The 21257-nt window shown below is 53.8% G+C and overlaps 1 protein-coding gene across 1 annotated transcript; it reads left to right on the top strand.

The window, feature by feature from the left end:
• LOC142827968 (interferon-induced protein with tetratricopeptide repeats 5-like) lies at nt 1-13119 on the top strand. Its single transcript, XM_075924751.2, has 2 exons — nt 1-359; nt 10291-13119. Exons 1-2 carry the CDS (start codon nt 355-357, stop codon nt 11636-11638), a joined length of 1353 nt encoding a protein of 450 aa, XP_075780866.2. The 5' UTR covers nt 1-354; the 3' UTR covers nt 11639-13119.
• Nucleotides 13120-21257: the final 8138 nt, after the last annotated feature.

Raw genomic sequence — 21257 nt, 5'->3', positions numbered from 1 at the left:
TGGCAGGGGCTGCGTGAGAGCTACTGAGCAATGCAGCAGCTTTGTAAAGAGGCTCCCCTTTTGGTAAATAAAGTCCTGTTGAAGTTTGTTAGGACCTTGCTTGCATGATACAACACACACACAGACACACACACACACCAGGTCCTGTATCAGCGCCCGGGCTGCAGCTGACACCCCAGGCAGGGGGACAGTGGACGGGACGCCGAGTTGCACTTTCCTTTCCACTCCCACCCCGCTCACTCTCCATTTCCTGACACTCCCGCCCCGGGAAGGGGCGTGGAGTGGCAGTAGACAGTCCAGACCACAGACAGGTTGCAGTTCCAAGAGAGGAGCCCTGGCACCGAGCTGTACACAATGAGGTAGGGGCGCTGGGGGCGGTGCATCTCTGGGTCCTTTGCCTCTCCCGGCCCTAGCCGGGCTCACCCAGCTGGCACCCTCTGCTTACCCCCCCCCCCAGCTGACCCCTGATGCCTAAAGGCCCCGTACCCCCCCCCAGGCCGACCCCTGATGGCTAAAGGCCCCCTACCCCACCCCGTACCCTCTGGCTACCCCCCCCAGCTGTCATTCCTGCCTTCCCCCCTCAGCCCCCAGGGCAGCCCCCCCCCCGATGTTTTGCACACAGACGTGTCTGGGGCGGGGATCTCCCCAGCCTGTCACCGCCCCCCCGCTGCCCTGCACCCTGGCTGGGGGGGACCCGGGATCTCTCCGGCCCCGCAGCGCTGTGGCCCGGGGCGGGGCAGGGGAGGAGGCGGCGGGAGCCCGGGATTCCTGTAACGCCCGGCCCGGAGCTGGAACCAGCCGCCCCCGCGCTCGGAGCCCCCAGCTGCCCGGGGGGCGGGGCCAAGCTTCCGAGGGGAGCAGCGGAGCGAGCCGGGCCCGGCCGGCGATGGGGGGGGGCGGCGGAGAGGACACACCTGGGGAGGCGCCAGCCCCGGCCCGGGCGCCCGGACTCCTCGGCTGAGCGCGGGGACCGAACAGAGAGGAAAGTTGGGGGGGGAGTTGTGTGCCCAGCTAGGCCCTGTGGGGGGACAGAAAAGGGCTGGGCGGGGAGAAGAGGCTCTGTAACTGGGCACAAGGGTGCAGAGTTGGGGTGTCTGTGTGTAGCCAGCCACAAGTGTGCAGGGGTGGGGTGTCTGTGTGTAGCCAGGCACAAGTGTGCGGGGGTGGGGTGTCTGTGTGTAGCCAGGCACAAGTGTGCAGGGGTGGGGTGTCTGTGTGTAGCCAGGCACAAGTGTGCAGGGGTGGGGTGTCTGTGTGTAGCCAGCCACAAGTGTGCAGGGGTGGGGTGTCTGTGTGTAGCCAGGCACAAGTGTGCGGGGGTGGGGTGTCTGTGTGTAGCCAGGCACAGAGGTGCGGGGTGGGGTGTCTGTGTGTGTAGCCAGGCACAAGGGTGCGGGGGTGGGGTGTCTGTGTGTAGCCAGGCACAGAGGTGCGGGGTGGGGTGTCTGTGTGTGTAGCCAGGCACAGGGGTGCAGGGTGGGGTGTCTGTGTGTGTGTAGCCAGGCACAAGGGTGCGGGGTTGGGGTGTCTGTGTGTGTAGCCAGGCACAAGGGTGCGGGGTTGGGGTGCCTGTGTGTGTAGCCAGGCACAAGGGTGCGGGGTTGGGGTGTCTGTGTGTAGCCAGGCACAAGGGTGCGGGGTGGGGTGTCTGTGTGTAGCCAGCTACAAGTGTGCAGGGAGGGGTGTCTGTGTGTAGCCAACCACAAGGGTGCGGGGGTGGGGTGTCTGTGTGTGTAGCCAGGCACAAGGGTGCGGGGTGGGGTGTCTGTGTGTGTAGCCAGGCACAGGGGTGCAGGGTGGGGTGTCTGTGTGTGTGTAGCCAGGCACAAGGGTGCGGGGTTGGGGTGTCTGTGTGTGTAGCCAGGCACAGGAGTGCAGGGTGGGGTGTCTGTGTGTGTGTAGCCAGGCACAAGGGTGCGGGGTTGGGGTGTCTGTGTGTGTAGCCAGGCACAAGGGTGCGGGGTTGGGGTGTCTGTGTGTAGCCAGGCACAAGGGTGCGGGGTGGGGTGTCTGTGTGTAGCCAACCACAAGGGTGCGGGGGTGGGGTGTCTGTGTGTGTAGCCAGGCACAAGGATGCGGGGGTGGGGTGTCTGTGTGTGTAGCCAGCCACAAGGATGTGGGGGTGGGGTGTCTGTGTGTAGCCAGGCACAAGGGTGCGGGGGTGGGGTGTCTGTGTGTAGCCAGGCACAAGGGTGCGGGGGTGGGGTGTCTGTGTGTGTAGCCAGGCACAGAGGTGCGGGGTGGGGTTTCTGTGTGTGTAGCCAGGCACAGAGGTGCGGGGATGGGGAGTCTGTGTGTGTAGCCAGGCAAAAGGGTGTGGGGTTGGGGTGTCTGTGTGTGTAGCCAGCCACAAGGGTGCATGGGTGGGGTGTCTGTGTGTGTGTAGCCAGGCACAAGTGCGTGGGGTTGGGGTGTCTGTGTGTAGCCAGGCACAGAGGTGCGGGGGTGGGGTGTCTGTGTGTAGCCAGGCACAAGGGTGCAGGGGTGGGGTGTCTGTGTGTGTGTAGCCAGGCACAAGTGTGCGGGGGTGGGGTGTCTGTGTGTAGCCAGGCACAAGGGTGCGGGGGTGGGGTGTCTGTGTGTGTGTATCCAGGCACAAGGGTGCGGGGTTGGGGTGTCTGTGTGTAGCCAGGCACAGAGATGCGGGGGTGGGGTGTCTGTGTGTAGCCAGGCACAGGGTGCGGGGGTGGGGTGTCTGTGTGTAGCCAGGCACAGGGGTGCGGGGGTGGGGTGTCTGTGTGTAGCCAGGCACAAGGGTGCGGGGTTGGGGTGTCTGTGTGTAGCCAGGCACAAGGGTGCGGGGTTGGGGTGTCTGTGTGTAGCCAGGCACAGGGGTGCGGGGGTGGGGTGTTTGTGTGTAGCCAGGCACAGGGGTGCGGGGTGGGGTGTCTGTGTGTAGCCAGGCACAAGGGTGCGGGGGTGGGTGTCTGTGTGTAGCCAGCCACAAGGGTGCGTGGGTGGGGTGTCTGTGTGTAGCCAGGCACAAGGGTGCGGGGGTGGGGTGTCTGTGTGTAGCCAGGCACAAGTGTGCGGGGTGGGGTGTCTGTGTGTAGCCAGGCACAAGTGTGCAGGGGTGGAGTGTCCGTGTGTAGCCAGGCACAAGTGTGCGGGGGTGGGGTATCTGTGTGTAGCCAGGCACAAGTGTGCGGGGTGGGGTGTCTGTGTGTAGCCAGGCACAAGTGTGCGGGGGTGGGGTGTCTGTGTGTAGCCAGTTACAGGGGTGCGGGGTTGGGGTGTCTGTGTGTAGCCAGGCACAAGGGTGCGAGGGTGGGGTGTCTGTGTGTGTGTAGCCAGGCACAAGTGTGCGGGGGTGGGGTGTCTGTGTGTAGCCAGGTACAGGGATGCGGGGGTGGGGTGTCTGTGTGTAGCCAGGCACAAAGGTGCGGGGGTGGGGTGTCTGTGTGTAGCCAGGCACAAGGGTGCGGGGGTGGGGTGTCTGTGTGTAGCCAGGCACAAGGGTGCGGGGGTGGGTGTCTGTGTGTAGCCAGGCACAGGGGTGCGGGGTTGGGGTGTCTGTGTGTAGCCAGGCACAAGGGTGCGGGGTTGGGGTGTCTGTGTGTTGCCAGGCACAAGGGTGCGGGGTTGGGGTGTCTGTGTGTTGCCAGGCACAGGGGTGCGGGGTTGGGGTGTCTGTGTGTAGCCAGGCACAAGGGTGCGGGGGTGGGGTGTCTGTGTGTAGCCAGGCACAGGGGTGCGGGGTTGGGGTGTCTGTGTGTAGCCAGGCACAGGGGTGCGGGGTTGGGGTGTCTGTGTGTAGCCAAGCACAGGGGTGCGGGGTTGGGGTGTCTGTGTGTAGCCAGGCACAAGGGTGCGGGGGTGGGGTGTCTGTGTGTAGCCAGGCACAAGGGTGCGGGGGTGGGGTGTCTGTGTGTAGCCAGGCACAGGGGTGCGGGGTTGGGGTGTCTGTGTGTTGCCAGGCACAATGGTGCGGGGTTGGGGTGTCTGTGTGTAGCCAGGCACAGGGGTGCGGGGTTGGGGTGTCTGTGTGTAGCCAGGCACAGGGGTGCGGGGTTGGGGTGTCTGTGTGTAGCCAGGCACAAGGGTGCGGGGGTGGGGTGTCTGTGTGTAGCCAGGCACAGGGGTGCGGGGTTGGGGTGTCTGTGTGTAGCCAAGCACAGGGGTGCGGGGTTGGGTGTCTGTGTGTAGCCAGGCACAAGGGTGCGGGGGTGGGGTGTCTGTGTGTAGCCAGGTACAGGGGTGCGGGGGTGGGGTGTCTGTGTGTAGCCAGGCACAAGGGTGCGGGGGTGGGGTGTCTGTGTGTAGCCAGGCACAGGGGTGCGGGGTTGGGGTGTCTGTGTGTTGCCAGGCACAATGGTGCGGGGTTGGACTCCTCATAGAATCCGAGGGCTTGGAGAGACCTCAGGAGCCCATCTATCCAGCCCCCTGCTCTAGGCAGCACCAATCCCAACGAAATCAACGCAGCCAGGTCGCTGTCAAGCTGAGACTTAAACACCTCTAGGGATGGAGATTCCACCCCCGCCCTAGGGAACCCAGCCCAGGGCTTCCCCACCCGCCTAGGGAAATCGTTTTTCCTAATATCCAACCTAGATCTCTTCCACTGTAGCTTGAGACCATTGCTCCTCCTTCTGCCATCTGTTGCTACTGAGAACAGCCCCTCTCTATCCTCTCTGGAATCTCCCTTCTGGAAGCTGAAGGCTGCTCCCAAATCCCCCCTCGCTCTTCTCTTCTGCAGACTAAACAAAGCCAAATCCCTCAGTTTCACCTCGTAGGTCCTGCGCTCCAGCCCCAAGATCATTTTGGTCGCCTTCCACTGGACCCTCTCGAATGCGTCCACATCCTTTCTATAGAGGGGGGCCCAGAACTGGACACAATGCTCCAGATACTGCCCCTGTATAACACTATGGTACGCCCACATCTGGAATACTGTGTACAGATGTGGTCTCCTCACCTCAAAAAAGATATTTTGGCCTTGGAAAGGGTTCAGAAAAGAGCAACTAAAATGATCGGGGGTTTGGAACGGGTCCCATATGAGGAGAGGTTAAAGCGACTGGGACTTTTCAGTTTAGAAAAGAGGAGACTGAGGGGGGATAGGATAGAGGTCTATAAAATCATGAGTGGTGTGGAGAGGGCTGATAAAGAAAAGTTATTTATTAGTTCCCTAAATAGAAGAACTAGAGGACACCAAATGAAATTAATGGGTAGCAGGTTTAAAACTAATAAAAGAAAGTTCTTCTTCACACAGCGTGTAGTCAACCTGTGGAACTCCTTGCCAGAGGAGGCTGTGAAGGCTAGGACTAGAACAGAGTTTAAAGAGAAGCTAGATAATTTCATGGAGGTTAGGTCCATACAAGGCTATTAGCCAGGGGATAAAATGGTGTCCTTGGCCTCTGTTTGTCAGAGGCTGGAGAGGGATGGCAGGAGACAAATCACTTGATCATTGTCTTCGGTCCACCCCCTCTGGGGCACCTGGTGTTGGCCACTGTCGGCAGACAGGATACTGGGCTAGATGGACCTTTGGTCTGACCCAGTACGGCCGTTCTTATGTTCTTATGTTATGTAGATGTGGCCTCACCAGAGCTGAATAAAGGGGAATAATGACATCTCCGGATCTGCTGGCAATGCTCCTCCTAATGCACCCTAATATGCCATTCGCCTTCTTGGGTACCAGGGCGCCCTGTTGACTCAGCTCCAGCTTCTCATCCACTGTAACCCCCAGGTCCTTTTCTGCAGAACTGCTACTTAGCCAGTTGGTCCCCAGCCTGTATCAACACGTGGGATTCTTCCGTCCCAAGTGCAGGACTCTACACTTGTCCTTGTGGAACCTCATCAGATTTCTTTTGGCCGGGTCACTCTGGACCCTCTCCCTGCCCTCCAGCGTATTTTCCTCTCCCCCTAGCTTAGAATCATCTGCAAACTTGCTGAAGGTGCAATCCAGTGCTTTTTGGTGACAGTACTGCCCAGTACGCAGTACCGGCACCTCCAGACGCAGTACCCACACCTCCAGTCAGAGCTCAACAACTTTTCCCCTGGAGTACCGGCACCTTTTTTTCTTTTAAGCAAAAAAGCACTGGTACAACCCATCCCCTTGTCCGGTCATTAATAAAGATGTTGAACAAAACCGGTCCTAAAACATATCCTTGGGGTACTCTGCTAGAAACTGACTGCCAACCTGTCATGGAATTGTTGATCTGGACCCAACAGTCTAGCCAGCTTTCTATCCATCTTATCGTCCATGTATCCAATCCATATTCCCTTAACTTACTGGCAGGAATATTGTGGGAGAGCGTATCAAAAGCTTTGCTAAAGTCAACGTATATCACATCCACCGACTCTCCCATATCCACAGTTACCTCCTCATAGAAGCTAATCAGATTGGTGAGGGACGACTTGCCCTTGGTGAATCCATGCTGACTATCCCTGATCACTTTCCCCTCTTCCAAGTGCTTCCAGATGGATTCCTTGAGGATCCCCTCCATGATTTTTCCATGGACTGAGGTAAGGCTGACAGTTCTGTAGTTCCTGGATTGTCCTTCTTCCCTTTTTTAAAGATTGGCTCTGCATTTGCCTATTTCCAATCATCCGGGATCTCTCCCGATCTCCACGAGTTTTCAGATAATGGCCAAAGGCTCCGCAATGACATTTGCCAGCTCCCTCAGTAACCTCGGATGCATTAAATCCGGGCCCATGGATTTGTGTATGTTTAGCTTTTCTAAACAGTTCCTAACTTGTTCTTTCCCCACCAAGGGCTGCCCACCTCCTTCCCATACTGCGTTGCCTAGTGCATTTGTCTGGGAGCTGACCTTGTCCATGAAGACAGGCAAAGAAAGCATCGAGTACTTCAGTTTTTCCTACATCATCTGTCACTAGGTTACCTCTCTCCTCCAGTAAGGGCCCCACGCCCTCTCTGATCACCTTCTTATTGCTAACAGGCCTGTAGAAACCTTTCTTATTATCCTTCACATCCCTTGCTAGCTGCAATTCCAGTTGCGCTTTCACCTTCCTGAGAACTCCCCTGCATTCTCGAGCTATATATTTATACTCCTCCCTAGTCATCTGCCCAAGTTTCCACTTCTTGTAAGCTTCCTTTTTGTGTTTAAGTTCACCAAGGATGTCCCCGGTAAGCCAATCTAGTCGCCTATCATATTTGCTTTTCTTGATGCACATCGGGATGGTTTCTTCCTGTGCCTTCAATAAGATTTCTTTAAAATACTGCCAGCTCTCCTGGACTCCTTTCCCCTTCATGTTAGCATCCCATGGGATCTTGCCCATCAGGTCTCTGAGGGAATCAAAGTCTGTTTTTCTGAAGTCCAGGGTATGTATTTTGCTACTCCACTTTCTTCCTTTGGTCAGGATCTTGAAATCTACCATCTCATGATCACTGCTTCCCCAGTTGTCACCCATCTCTACTTCCCCTACTAGTTCCTCCCTGTTTGTGAGCAGAAGATCAAGCTGCGCACGGCCCCTGGTCGGATCCTTCAGCACTTGTACCAAGAAGTTATCCCCAACATTCTCCAAAAACTTCCTGGATTGTCTGCGTCCTGCTGTATTGGCCTCCCAACAGATGTCAGTGGGATTGAAGTCCCCCATGAGAACCAGGGCCTGTGATATGGAAGCTTCTCTCAGTTGTCTGAAGAAAGCCTCATCTACCTCCTCAACCTGATCCGGTCTATAGCAGACACCGACCACAACATCACCCCTGTTGCTTCCACCTCTAAACTTAACCCATAGACTCTCAACAGGCTTTTCTCCCTCTAAATACTGGAGCTCCGAGCAATCCTACTGCTCTCTTAGGGTACATCTAGACTACAGGGTTTTGTCGACAGAATTTTTGTCGACAGATACTGTCGACAAAACTTCTGTCGACATAGAGCGTCTAGACACATTCAGTTCTGTCGACAAAGCAAGCTGCTTTGTCGACAAAACCCTGTAGTCTAGACGCAACCCTACAGGCAATAACACCTTCTGTCGACAGAACTCTGTCGACAGAAGGTGTTATGCCTCGTAAAATGAGGTTTACCAGCATCGACAAAACTGCTGAGTTCTGTCGACGTTATGTCGACAGAACTCAGCAGTAGTGTAGACGCAGGTATAGTTTTGTCGACAAAAGTCCACTTTTGTCGACAAAACTCAGTAGTCTAGACACACCCTTACATACAGAGCAACTCCTCCTCCTCTTCTCCCGGCCTGTTCTTCCTGAACAGTTTATACCCTTCCATGGCAGTGCTCCAGTCATGCGAGTCATCCCACCAAGCCTCCATTATTCATTTTTTGACTGGGCCAAGGTTTCTAATTCTTCCTGTTTGTTTCCCAGGCTTCTTGCATGGGTGTACAGACACCTTCGATAACCAGTTGATTGACCTATCTTCTCCATCCCAATCCGGGCTCCTCCCTTGTTCCTCGTTCCTCCTTGTCTTTCTTCCCGGTATCTGACTTCCTCACTTACCTCAGGGTTTTGGTCACCGTCCCCTGACGAACCTACTTTAAAGCCCTCCTCACTAGGTTTGCAATCCTGCCCGCGAAGATGCTCCTTCCTCTCTTGGTTAGGTGGATCCCGTCTCTTTCTAACAATCCTCATGCCCGGAACAGAGTCCCGTGATCGAAGAAACCAAAGCCCTCTCTGCATCACCACCTGCGCAACCACGCATTGACTTCCTCAATTCGACGATCCCTACATGGATCTTTTCCTTCAATAAGGAGGATGGACGAGAACATCACTTGCGCTTCAGATTCCTTGATCCTTCTACCCAGCGCTACATAACCTGCTGTGACCTGCTCAAGGTCGTTCTTGGCCGTATCGTTAGTTCCTCCCTTTCCCCTGCCTATCCTTGGGCAACCTGGACTCTTCTGTACCCACGTGACCAGTCGCACCTATTATCCAAGCCGGGATGATGCCATAAGAATGTAAGAACGGCCGTACTGGGTCAGACCGAAGGTCCTTCTAGCCCAGTATCCTGTCTGCCAACAGTGGCCAACACCAGATGCCCCAGAGAGGATGGACCAAAGACAATGATCAAGCGATTTGTCTCCTGCCATCCCTCTCCAGCCTCTGACAAACAGAGGCCAAGGACACCATTTTATCCCCTGGCTAATAGCCTTGTATGGACCTCACCGCCATGCCAGCGAGGCCGCAGCTGGGTTTGTTTAGCAGCCTTCCACATCCTTCCTGCGTCTTCCCCACGATACACACAACTAAGACGCTGATTCGATTTTGCCCCCCGCTTCTGTCTTGTCTCCGTGGTCCCTGCTATTACAGCCCCTGCTCCCACCAGCTTGTGACCTGGCCTCCAGCTCTCCGTGTTTATGACGTACCTGGGGGCTCTGGTCACCCGCCCCCACCAAACCCAGTTTAAAGCCTCCTCGCTTGACACACAAGCCAAAATGAACCTCCAGGTCACAGCTCCCGCTAAGGTGGGCCCCTGCGCCACCGCGCACAAAACATTCTTCCCCCACCACCTCCACTTGTACAGCAGCTGGGTGCTCCGGCAGGAGGGGACAGCTGAGACGGTGTGGTGAGGGATCCGCTGAGGTAGGGGGGCTGGGACCTGCCATGACTGGTGGCGGGGGCCTCCACGAGGGCGGGAAGGGGCTGGGGGCTGTTCTGGCGGCTGGGGCCGGGAACAGGACCTGCCACATGGTGGGAGGCAGGGTGGAGTTTCTGCACTGCTGGCCGGGAACGTCTCTGTGTGAAAAACTTGGGTGCCACGGTGGCAAACGTCCAAACCAGCGCCCATGACCTCAATATTGGTGCACAAGCCAAAACGCACTGTGCTCCTGGCTGGAAAATCTTAGAAGGAACCCTGTTCCTGGGGTACATTTTGGCTTTGATGAACATGCATCTGATATTACAGAGTGTCAGATATTCTAGCTTCAGCCCTAACGGCGAATGGCACAACCAACCGAGGTACAGCCAAAAAACGTGCAATGTTCCCATCTCCAGCTCTGGGGTGGAGGGGCATTGAAACCAGTCAATTCACTGTCACCCTTGTAAGCGGTTCCTTCCCCAGGAGAAATTCTCCCGACTACCCGCGCGGAGCTCACCACACACTGCCTGGGCTGCAGGGAGTCGGGTCGCTTTGCAGGGGGGCTTTGTGGGACACAGGAAGTGCTAAGTGGATTCCACAGAGGTTGGGGGAAGCCCATCCACAAAGGCCCCACGCCCGGCGGAGGGGGCATCAGACACGGCCCTCCAAGCTCCGCGCCAGGTCTGCACTTTGCAATTGGCTCTTAAGCAGACAGAGACCTCGTCCCTCCCTGGTCCCCACCCCACGACCTTAGTGTGCTGGGGAAATTCATTCATTCAACGGTGTCTGGTTCCCCCTCTCTCTGCAGCTCCCTGCCGCTGAAGGAGAAGCTGCAGACCCTCCAGTGCCACTTCACCTGGGACTTTGAAATCAGGGACAAGGTGGACGCCGCTCACATCCTCCATACGGTGGCTCTGAGGATTGCCCACACTCCCTACCCGAACCAGGCCGCCTACCTGGCCCTGCAGGCTTATCTCTGCCACCTGCAAGGGCGATATGAGGACGCTCTGCAAAGCCTTAGGGAAGCTGAAGAGTTCCTGGCCAGAGATCACTCAGGTAATGTCCCCCGCCAGGCCCTGGTCATTTACGGGAACTACGCCTGGATCTACTATCACCTGGCCCATTACGACGTGGTGGAGCGTTACCTGGACCAGGTGAGCCAGATCTGCCGCTCCCTGAACAGCCGCTTGCCGTACGCAGCTCTGATCCCTGAGGTCCACGCACACAAAGGCTGGTCTCTCCTGGCAACCGGCTTCCGCCACGGCCAACAGGCCACAGAGTGTTTCCAACGGGCATTGGCAGAAGACGAAGCCAATGGGGAATTTCTTGCTGGGTCGGCAATCGCAGCCTTCGCCTCCTGGACCCACTCACGTGATTTTCAATATAAGTTAGAAGCCAAAAAGAAGTTGAGCGCCATTATCCAGGAAGAGCCGCAAAACTATGAAGCTAAGATGTATTTAGCCAAGATCCTTGAGACGTGGGATAGACCCCAGGGAGAAGCCCTGGTCGAAGATGTTGTTCGGAATAGCCGGGACCCCGAGGTCCTGAGAAATGCAGCCAAGTTCTTTCAAGCTGAGTTTCCAGAAAAAGCAATTGCTATTCTAGAGCGAGCAATCTCTCTGGACCCCACTTATCACCTCCCTCACTATGACCTGGGTCGTTGCTACAAACAACAACTGGCGGCGGCCGAGACGGACAGGAGAGAAGAAATCGTAGCAGCGGGTACGGAGGCCTTCAAGATGGCTGTGCAGAAAGATCCCGCCTCTGTGTTTGCAAAGCTGGCGCTAGCTGAAATGTACGGAGAAAAGACACCTGAGTACCAAGAGGAGATTTACCTCAACCTCCTGAGCGAGGTGTCCACCCTCAGCAAGAGGTGCCAGCAGGCCGTCTACCTTGGCTTTGGGGACTTCCTCTTCTACACACGGAAGTCCCTGCCCGAGGCAGCTGAGAAGTACAAAGCCGGTTTTGCCATCGCAGGCAGCATCTGGGAGAAAGAAACACTGAGAAGAAGGCTGCAAGAGGTGGCAGACGAATTCCAGCAGCGCTCCCAGACCACCGAGGCTGCAGCCATACAGCATGTCCTGCAACGGAACACAAGTCCCAACTACAGGAATTACTCCACTCGTGGCCGGAGCTGGAGACTGGAGAGGCAGTGAAAATGGGGGAATCCACCAGCAGCGCGGGACTCCTGCATTTGGAGAGGCCCCCTCACACTGCCCCCTGCTCCTCTCCAAGGCCCCACCCTGCTCAGCCTCCTCCCCAGGGCCCCACCCACACTGCCCGCTGCCCCAGCCCAAGGCCCCACCCCCGCTCATCCTCCTCCCCAGGGCCCCACCCACACTGCCCCCTGCTCCGACCCAAGCTCTGCTCCCTCCCTCCCCGCCCTGCCATTCTGACCTGTCTGCCTACTTCCCCCCTCCCTGTCACTCAGGCCTCAGGGTGGTCCTTGGGGGAGGGGCAGTGCAGGGGAGGCTGTGGGGTCAGAGAAGGAGCCAGTCAGGCCTCGGTGGCAGAGCGCGGAGGGTCCACCGCCCGGGCACCCTTCCAGCAGTAGCAGCCTTGGGACCCTCCCCCACCCCAGTGTGTTCCCTCTGCAACACATCTCCCTGTGCACCCTGGTGAGATCTGCCTCTGGCTCTGTGCACCCTGCCTGCAGCCAGCAACGCGGACAGTTCCCTCACTGATGCAGTACACACACCCCCACTCACATTCCCAGATAGACACACACTCATACTCATTCATACACACACACACATACACAGACTGACACATGCACACACACAGAGACACACACACACAGACTATTTCCAAATAGATTCGAAATAAGCTACGCAATTTGCATATCTTATTTCTAGTTTCGAGTACTGTGGTCCTTGGGGGAGAGGGCAGTGCAGGAGGAGCCATGGGGGGAGACGAGGAGCCAGAGTCGGACTGCAACACATCTCCCTGTGCACACACTCACACTCACACTCATACTCACACTCACACACGAACACACGAACACAGACCCACACACATAAGCAATTTCGAAATACTTTCAAAACAAGCTACATAATTTGCGTTTCTTATTCTGAGTTTCGGGTTTCAGGTGCTGTGTAGACGCACCCCAACAGAGCTACTGATTAGAAGTGTATAAGAGTCCTTAGCGCCTGTCATAACCAGGAGAATTGACCAGCAGCCTCATGGCTAAGGGGCATACCTAGCCAGGTCTATGGTCAGCCGATAGTAATGCAGGAGGGATTTCAAACTGGAACAAAGGAATTTTTATCTTTTCCCTCCTTTGTCTGAGTCAGAACAATTTCTCCAGGTACTAAGGGAGACAGAAAGACACTTCTGTCCCCAAGAAGGACTTCTTACATGTGTACGTAAGGAAAAGTTTAGCTAGTCCGTCAGGTTTTATTGTTTTCTGGTTTGGGAATTTGGAACTGAGGTCTGTGCTATTAACCATGTTTTTTTCTTTTTCTTTGTTTAACAGTGTTTTTTCCTCTTTTGCAATGAAGCTTCCAAACCCAGGGCATTTTGTCTGAGTGTATCAATTTGGTGGCTCTTACCATCTTGCCGCCTCAACTATGCTCGCAACTGCAGTTTTCTTTTGATAATAAAAGCTTGTTTTCTCTTGTCTAATTAATCGGTATTGGTTCATTTTTGTGTCCTGGGAAGTCTGTCTGCCTAAGGAGTCAGCTTCCACAGACAGCAGCTTGTTTTCTCTTTTCTTTTTTCAAGCTCTTTGGGGGAAAGGAGCTTGAGGTGCCCTTGATGTTTTAGGGAGGAAGTTTTCCCAAGTGATCTCTTCCCTGGTTTGCTGGGAGCCCCCGAGTGTTGCGTGGAACAGCTGTAGCCCCTCAGCTCTTTGCTGTAGCTTGGCCCTGGTGCCCCCTTGGTGTGCTTGGTCTGTGCTGCCCCAGCTTCCAGCTCCTCTCCCCTTAGCTCTGCCCCACTGAGGCCCAGCCACCCTCACTGGCCTGTCCACCCTGTCAACGTCCAGCGTTGGCATCTCCCCGCTGGCTCTGCGAGCCGGGTCCTTCTTTCCCTTTGGCCCTCTCCCCTTCATGGACTCTGTGTGGCTGTAGCTGTCAGCTGGGGCCCAGTGCCTGTACCCGTCTGGATACGGGCCAGCGCTATTCCAGCTGCACGTACCAGCGGAGCCTCCATTCGGATAACGTCAGGTCCCCTTCGAGTGCTGCTTGTGTAACCACCACCAGGCGGATTTGAACCTGGGATCTCTGAAGCTGAGTGTAGGCGCCTCTACCCTCTGAGCTAAAAGCCAGCTGGCTCCCAGCCCCTGCTGTAGAGGTCTCTTAATCTTAGCTGTTGCTGTGGTCTAGGTACCACTTGCATTGCTCAGCAACCACACTAGGTGTGTGGGTTACATATGGACCCAGAGGAGGAGCCGGGACCGAGCCATTTGTCCCCCTGAGGGCTACGGGGCCTGAGGAGCCTGCATGTCGCTCCCCCTTCCACCGGGGCGCCCCCTCATTGAATGGGCGAAGGGGGGTTCGCACGGGCTGTACCTGACTGCGGGGCTGGTGGGGAGAAGCCAGCGCCCTCTGCTGACAGCCTGAGAGAACTCCAGTGCCTGGCCCGTTCCTGCCTCCCGCCCAGTCCCTAAAACCAGCCAGCCTGGGGCTGGCCTTTGGGCTATGGGGCAGGAATCGATCCCCCTCCCTCCCGTCCCCCAGCGATCTGTGACAACCAGCCTTTCCTCTCTCGTCCGGCCCACCCCTCTCCTCCTGCTCCCATCTCCACACGGACCCGGGATCCCCACAGCGGGGACGGAGTGAGCTGTTGTGGAAGCGTCAGGCCCCTCCAGCGCCGGGAGCCTGAGCCCGCAGAGCTTCAAGGCTCCATCCGGTTCAGCCTGGGACCTGCCCCCCCATGGCTAGCAGCTGCACCTGGCTAAGGCTGGCCCCTGGCCATGGGGCGGGGGGTATGCGAGGCAGGAGGAGGCTTTGCCTTCCCAAACCGCCAGCCTGGCCCCGCCCAGACTCCACCCCCAGAGCATCTACTGTAGCCGTACCGGGGGCGGAGTGTTACTGCCCCAAAGCGCCTGCCCTCCCCATGCTCCTGGCCCGGGGAGGCTGTGACCACCCGCCACCCACCCGCCCTAAAGTACTGGGTGGGGGGCTCACATGGGTCTGGGTCCTGAGCGAAAGGGCGGGGCTGGGGGCTTGCCTCCCCCACCTCTAACTTCACCCACCGCTCATGCCCACGGCTGTAGCCAGAGAGGCCAGGAGCAGACACAGAAAGTGGATTTCACCGCAAGGCACCGTGGTCAGTGCTATGAAAGGGCCGTCCAGGGGGGCAGGAAAGAGGAAGCCAGTCAGGCTAACGGGGGGAGAAGAGCCCAGCTGGCTGGGGACGATGGCCAAGGCAGAAGGGACACAACCATGGGGAGGGGGAGTGGTGCCCACGCACCAGACTAGCGGGCAGCTGGGAACGGAAGGAGAAAGGCAGGAGACTCGCAGGGGCTCAGTGCTCACCCGGGGGAATCGGGGTTTGCAAGGGGCTGGCCCAGAGGGCAGGATGGGGCTGGGCGAGGGATCTGTCAGAACGGACCAGTGTTACCTGTCAGCCCTGTGCTCTTGGGGAGCCGGAGAGTGACACTCATGGAAAACCATCCCCTTCCCCCAGGCCTCTGCTTGAATCAGAGGCAAAGCCATGAAAAGGCCGGGGGAGACCCAGCTAACCCCTCCAGACAAGGGGAGTAGAATTAAGGAGACGCCCCGGCCTCATGTACATTGACGCTAGAACAGAGAGACATCCCCATTGGCATACAGCATGGGGACCAGCTCTTCCAAAGCAGGAACCGCACTGAACTATGGGATACTGAAAGCAGAGACGCACGGCCTGATGGGAAATCTCGGCTCCAGATGCTAATGAACCCAGGCCTGCTCACACCCCAATTAGTCATTATCAGACCAATTCTAGTAACGATCCTATTGACATCCAAATCCTGAAACTGCTTCTTTGCATTGTGAATTCCTTCAAGGAACATCCCCCCTAGCCAGGGGTGCTCAGTCTATTGTCTCACCTCCGTTAACCCTTAAACAAATCCAGTGTCTCTTCGAACCATTGTCCTGTCCCTATACAAACTCCTACCCTTGCCCCAAGAACAACTGTTCTGATACCTGGATTTAAACTGCATCAGTTCCATTGAGACCATCTCCTGTCTGATCGTGCTGGGGGCTCTGCTCTGCTGGTCTCCTGCCCTCTGGCCCCCGGCTCCCATCAGCATCTGGGAACCCCGCTCAGTGCAAGTGGTGAGGTCTCTCTCTCTACATTTAGATCTATCTCTTCCCGCCCCCTCCCCGCAGCTACCTCTCTCTAGGCATAGCTTCCCGACCCTGCCCTAGGTAAACTGTTCATAGAATCATAGAATCATAGAATAATAGGACTGGAAGGGACCTCAAGAGGTCATCGAGTCCAGCCCCCCACCCTCAAGGCAGGACCAAGCTCCGTCTACACCATCCCTGACAGATGTCTATCTAACCTGTTCTTAAATATCTCCAGAGAGGGAGATTCCACCACCTCCCTTGGCAATTTATTCCAATATTTGACCACCCTGACAGTTAGGAATTTTTTCCTAATGTCCAATCTAAACCTCCCCTGCTGCACTTTAAGCCCATTACTCCTTGTCCTGTCCTCAGAAACCAAGAGGAACAAATTTTCTCCTTCCTCCTTGTGACACCCTTTTAGATATTTGAAAACCGCTATCATGTCCCCCCTTAATCTTCTTTTTTCCAAACTAAACAAGCCCAGTTCATGAAGCCTGGCTTCATAGGTCATGTTCTCTAGACCTTTAATCATTCTTGTCGCTCTTCTCTGTACCCTTTCCAATTTCTCCACATCTTTCTTGAAATGTGGCGCCCAGAACTGGACACAGTACTCCAGCTGAGGCCTAACTAGTGCAGAGTAGAGCGGCAGAATGACTTCACGAGTTTTGCTTACAATACACCTGTTGATACAACCTAGAATCATATTTGCTTTTTTTGCAACAGCATCACACTGTTGGCTCATATTCAACTTGTGGTCCACTATGACCCCTAGATCCCTTTCCGCCATGCTCCTTCCTAGACAGTCGCTTCCCATCTTGTATGTATGGAACTGATTGTTCCTTCCTAAGTGGAGCACTTTGCATTTCTCTTTATTAAACCTCATCCTGTTTACCTCTGACCATTTCTCTAACTTGCTAAGGTCATTTTGAATTATGTCCCTATCCTCCAAAGAAGTCGCAACCCCACCCAGTTTGGTATCATCTGCAAACTTAATAAGTGTACTCTCTATCCCAATATGTACATCATTGATGAAGATATTGAACAGTACGGGTCCCAAAACAGACCCTTGAGGAACTCCACTTGTTATCCCTTTCCAGCAGGATTTAGCACCGTTAACAACAACTCTCTGACTACGGTTATCCAGCCAATTATGCACCCACCTTATCGTGGCCCTATCTAAGTTATATTTGCCTAGTTTATCAATAAGAATATCATGCGAGACCGTATCAAATGCCTTACTAAAGTCTAGGTATATGACATCCACCGCTTCTCCCTTATCCACAAGGCTCGTTATCTTATCAAAGAAAGCTATCAGATTAGTTTGGCATGACTTGTTCTTCACAAACACATGCTGGCTATTCCCTATCACTTTATTACCTTCCAAGTGTTTGCATATGATTTCCTTAATTACCTGCTCCATTATCTTCCCTGGGACAGACGTTAAACTGACCGGTCTGTAGTTTCCTGGGTTGTTCTTATTCCCCTTTTTATAGATGGGCACAATATTTGCCCTTTTCCAGTCTTCTGGAATCTCCCCTGTCTGCCATGATTTTTCAAAGATCATAGCTAAAGGCTCAGATACCTCCTCTATCAGCTCCTTGAGTATCCTGGGATGCATTTCATCAGGACCTGGTGACTTGCTGACATCTAACTTTCCTAAGTGACTTTTAACTTGTTCTTTGTGTATCCTATCTTCTAAACTTACCCTCTCTCTGCTTGTATTCACTACGTTAGGCACACCTCCAGACTTCTCGGTGAAGACCGAAACAAAGAAGTCATTGAGCATCTCCGCCATTTCCAAGTTCCCTGTTACTGCTTCTCCCTCCTCACTAAGCAGTGGGCCTACCCTGTCCTTGGTCTTCCTCTTGCTTTTAATGTATTTATAAAAGGTCTTCTTGTTTCCCTTTATGCCTGTAGCTAGTTTGATCTCATTTTGTGCCTTTGCCTTTCTAATCTTGCCCCTGCATTCCCGTGTTGCTTGCCTATATTCATCCTTTGTTAGTTGTCCTAGTTTCCATTTTTTATATGACTCCTTTTTTATTTTGAGATCATGCAAGATCTCCTTGTTAAGCCAAGCTGGTCTTTTGCCATATTTTCTATCTTTCCTACACAGCGGAATTGTTTGCTTTTGGGCCCTTAACAACGTCCCTTTGAAATACTTCCAACTCTCCTCAGTTGTTTTTCCCTTCAGTCTTGCTTCCCATGGGACCTTACCTACAAGTTCTCTGAGCTTATCAAAATCTGCCTTCCTGAAATCCATTACCTCAATTGTGCTGGTCTCCCTTCTACCTTTCCTTAAGATCATGAACTCTATTATTTTGTGATCACTGTCCCCTATACTGTCTTCCACTTTGAAGTTCTCAACTAGTTCCTCCCTATTTGTTAAAACCAAATCCAGAACAGCTTCTCCTCTGGTAGCTTTTTCAACCTTCTGAAACAGAAAGTTGTCTCCAATGCAGTCCAGAAACTTATTGGATAGCCTATGCCTCGCTGTGTTAGTTTCCCAACATATATCTGGATAGTTGAAGTCCCCCATCACCACCAAATCTTGGGCTTTGGATAGTTTTGTTAATTGTTTAAAAAAGGCCTCATCCACCTCTTCCACCTGGCTAGGTGGCCTGTAGTAGACTCCTAGCATGATATCACCCTCGTTTTTTACCCCTTTTAGCTTATCCCAGAGACTCTCTACACAGCTATCTCCTACGTTCATCTCCACTTCAGTCCAAGTGTGTACATTTTTAATATACAAGGCAACCCCTCCTCCCTTTTTTCCCTGTCTGTCCTTCCTGAGCAAGCCGTACCCTTCCATACCAATATTCCAATCATGCGTCCCATCCCACCAGGTTTCTGTAATACCAATGATATCATAGTTGTATTTATTAGTTAGCAATTCCAGTTCTTCCTGCTTATTACCCATACTTCTTGCATTTGTATATAGGCATCTAAGATACTGATTTGATCTTGCCTCCCTGTTGTGGCCTGACCCTCCTTTCTCCTTGCCATTATAGGCCGTAGTCCCCCCTATTTCCAACCCATCTCCCAGTCCCGCACATTCAGCACTTACCGGTGGGCTTTGCTCACCTGCCCCCGACAAACCTAGTTTAAAGCCCTCCTCACAAGGTTAGCCAGTCTGTGTCCAAACAAGGCCTTCCCGCTCCTGGAAAGGTGAACTCCATCTTCCAGAACAGATAAGGTGCACTGTAAATGTTTCTGTCACACCTTCAGGCAAATCACATCCTATTCAGCTATGTTGGACACTGGCTCAGCAGTATCTATACTACCTGATTCCGTCTATTTGCATTACTTTAAAGATGTGCCTCTTACTGAACCCAAACTTCACTTGGTGTGCTATTTGAAAAGCCAAATTCCAGTACGTGGCTGCCTGCCAGCAACAGTGACTTTTGCTGATTACTGTGTAACTGCAGAGTTCTACATTGTCCACAAAGGCACTCCTATCCTCGGCAGAGATTTATTGGCTGCTTTAAACCTCATGGTAGTTAATGGACGAATTGATCTTGCTCAGCAAAGCACTCCTTGGCTACGTCTACACTGGCCCCTTTTCCGGAAGGGGCATGTTAATTTCAGAAGCCGTAATAGGGAAATCCGCGGGGGATTTAAATATCCCCTGCGGCATTTAAATAAAAATGTCCGCCGCTTTTTTCCGGCTTTTAAAAAAGCCGGAAAAGAGCGTCTACACTGGCCCCGATCCTCCGGAAAAAGCGCCCTTTTCCGGAGGATCTTATTTCTACTTCAAAGTAGGATCTTATTTCAAAGTAGGAATAAGATCCTCCGGAAAAGAGCGCTTTTTCCGGAGGATCGGGGCCAGTGTAGACGCTCTTTTCCGGCTTTTCTAAAAGCTGGAAAAAAGCGGCGGACATTTTTATTTAAATGCCGCGGGGGATATTTAAATCCCCCGCGGATTTCCCTATTACGGCTTCTGAAATTAACATGCCCCTTCCGGAAAAGGGGCCAGTGTAGACGTAGCCTTGCAGTACACACACCAGTTTCAGCTGGGACCCAAGACCAGGTTGAGGAGAAACTTGGCCGTGCTTATGGGTTTGTGCACAAAGTTAAAATGCAACATACTATGATGCCTGTAGGACAGAAGTTACGGCGCTTACCATTTTCAGTCAGGGAAGCTGTGTCAGAGGAACTTAAGAAACTTGCACAAAAAGACATTATTGAAGAGATTGACTCATGGGAATGGGTTTCACCTATAGTGGTGACACAGAAGGAAGGAGGCATTCGCCTTTGTGTGGACTTAAGGGAGCCAAATAAAGCTATTGTGACTGACAGCCACCCACTGCCTCACACTGAAGAAGTATCTGCAGAACTCCATGGAGCAAAGATGTTTTCTACTCTTGTTTGCAGAGCGCATACCACCAGGTTATGTTGCATGAAGACAGCAGAGACCTCACAGCATTTATTACACATGAGGGACTATTTCATTTTAAACGTGTTCCATACGGTCCCGCATCTGCCCCAAGTGCCTTCCAAAAAATGATGTCATTGATTCCGAAGAATCAACATGGAGTTCAGTGCTAGCAGGATGATATTATTGTGTTTGGAAAGACTTCTGAGGAGCATGACAATAACCTGCAGTCTGCACTAAACTGCATCAGCACAGAAGGCCTCGAGCTCAAGAAGGAAATGTAGACAAACAGAACTCTCCTTTCTGGGGCATACAGTGTCACCGGCTGGACTGAAACCTGAGCCAGATCATATCTTAGCAATTTTAAAGGCTCCTCCTTCAACAGATTTGCAAACCTTACGTTCCTTCTTGGGTCTTACCTCCTGGAATGCAAAATTTATTCCCAATTATGCTTCTGTCATTGAACCGTTACGAGAATTACTACGGAGAAGTTCAACCTTGGTGTGGACAACGGATGCACAAGCTAGTTTGGAAACTGTGAAAGACTTGATTGTACACAGTCCAGTACTTGCACTATTCAGTCCTGCACTGCCTACAATTGTGACTACTGATGCGTCTGATTATGGGTTTGGAGCTGTCCTCACAACTTCATGAGGACAACACAGAGAGGACTGTTGCATTTGCTTCAAGGACACTGAGGGTATGTCTACACTACAATGTTAGTTCGAACTAACGGACGTTAGTTCGAACTAACATTCATAGGCGCTACACTAGCGCTCCGCTAGTTCGAATTTGAATCGAACTAGTGGAGCGCTTAGTTCGAACTAGGAAAACCTCATTTTACGAGGACTAAGCCTAGTTCAAACTAGCTAGTTTGAATTAAGGGGTGTGTAGCCCCTTAATTCGAACTAGTGGGAGGCTAGCCCTCCCCAGCTTTCCCTGGTGGCCACTCTGGCCAACACCAGGGAAACTCTACGCCCCCCTCCCGGCCCCAGACCCCTTAAAGGGGCACGGGCTGGCTACAGTGCCCGTGCCAGGTGCAAGCCTGTCAGCACCCAGCCAGCAGACCCTGCACCTGGCACGGCACGAGCCAGCCACAGTGCCTTGCGGTGAAATTCTGTGTCTGCT

This window comes from Pelodiscus sinensis, chromosome 1 (genome assembly GCF_052426305.1).
Source record: "Pelodiscus sinensis isolate ZL-2025 chromosome 1, ASM5242630v1, whole genome shotgun sequence".
Lineage (NCBI taxonomy): Eukaryota > Metazoa > Chordata > Testudines > Trionychidae > Pelodiscus > Pelodiscus sinensis.
This window is presented reverse-complemented; position numbering and strand designations above follow the sequence as displayed.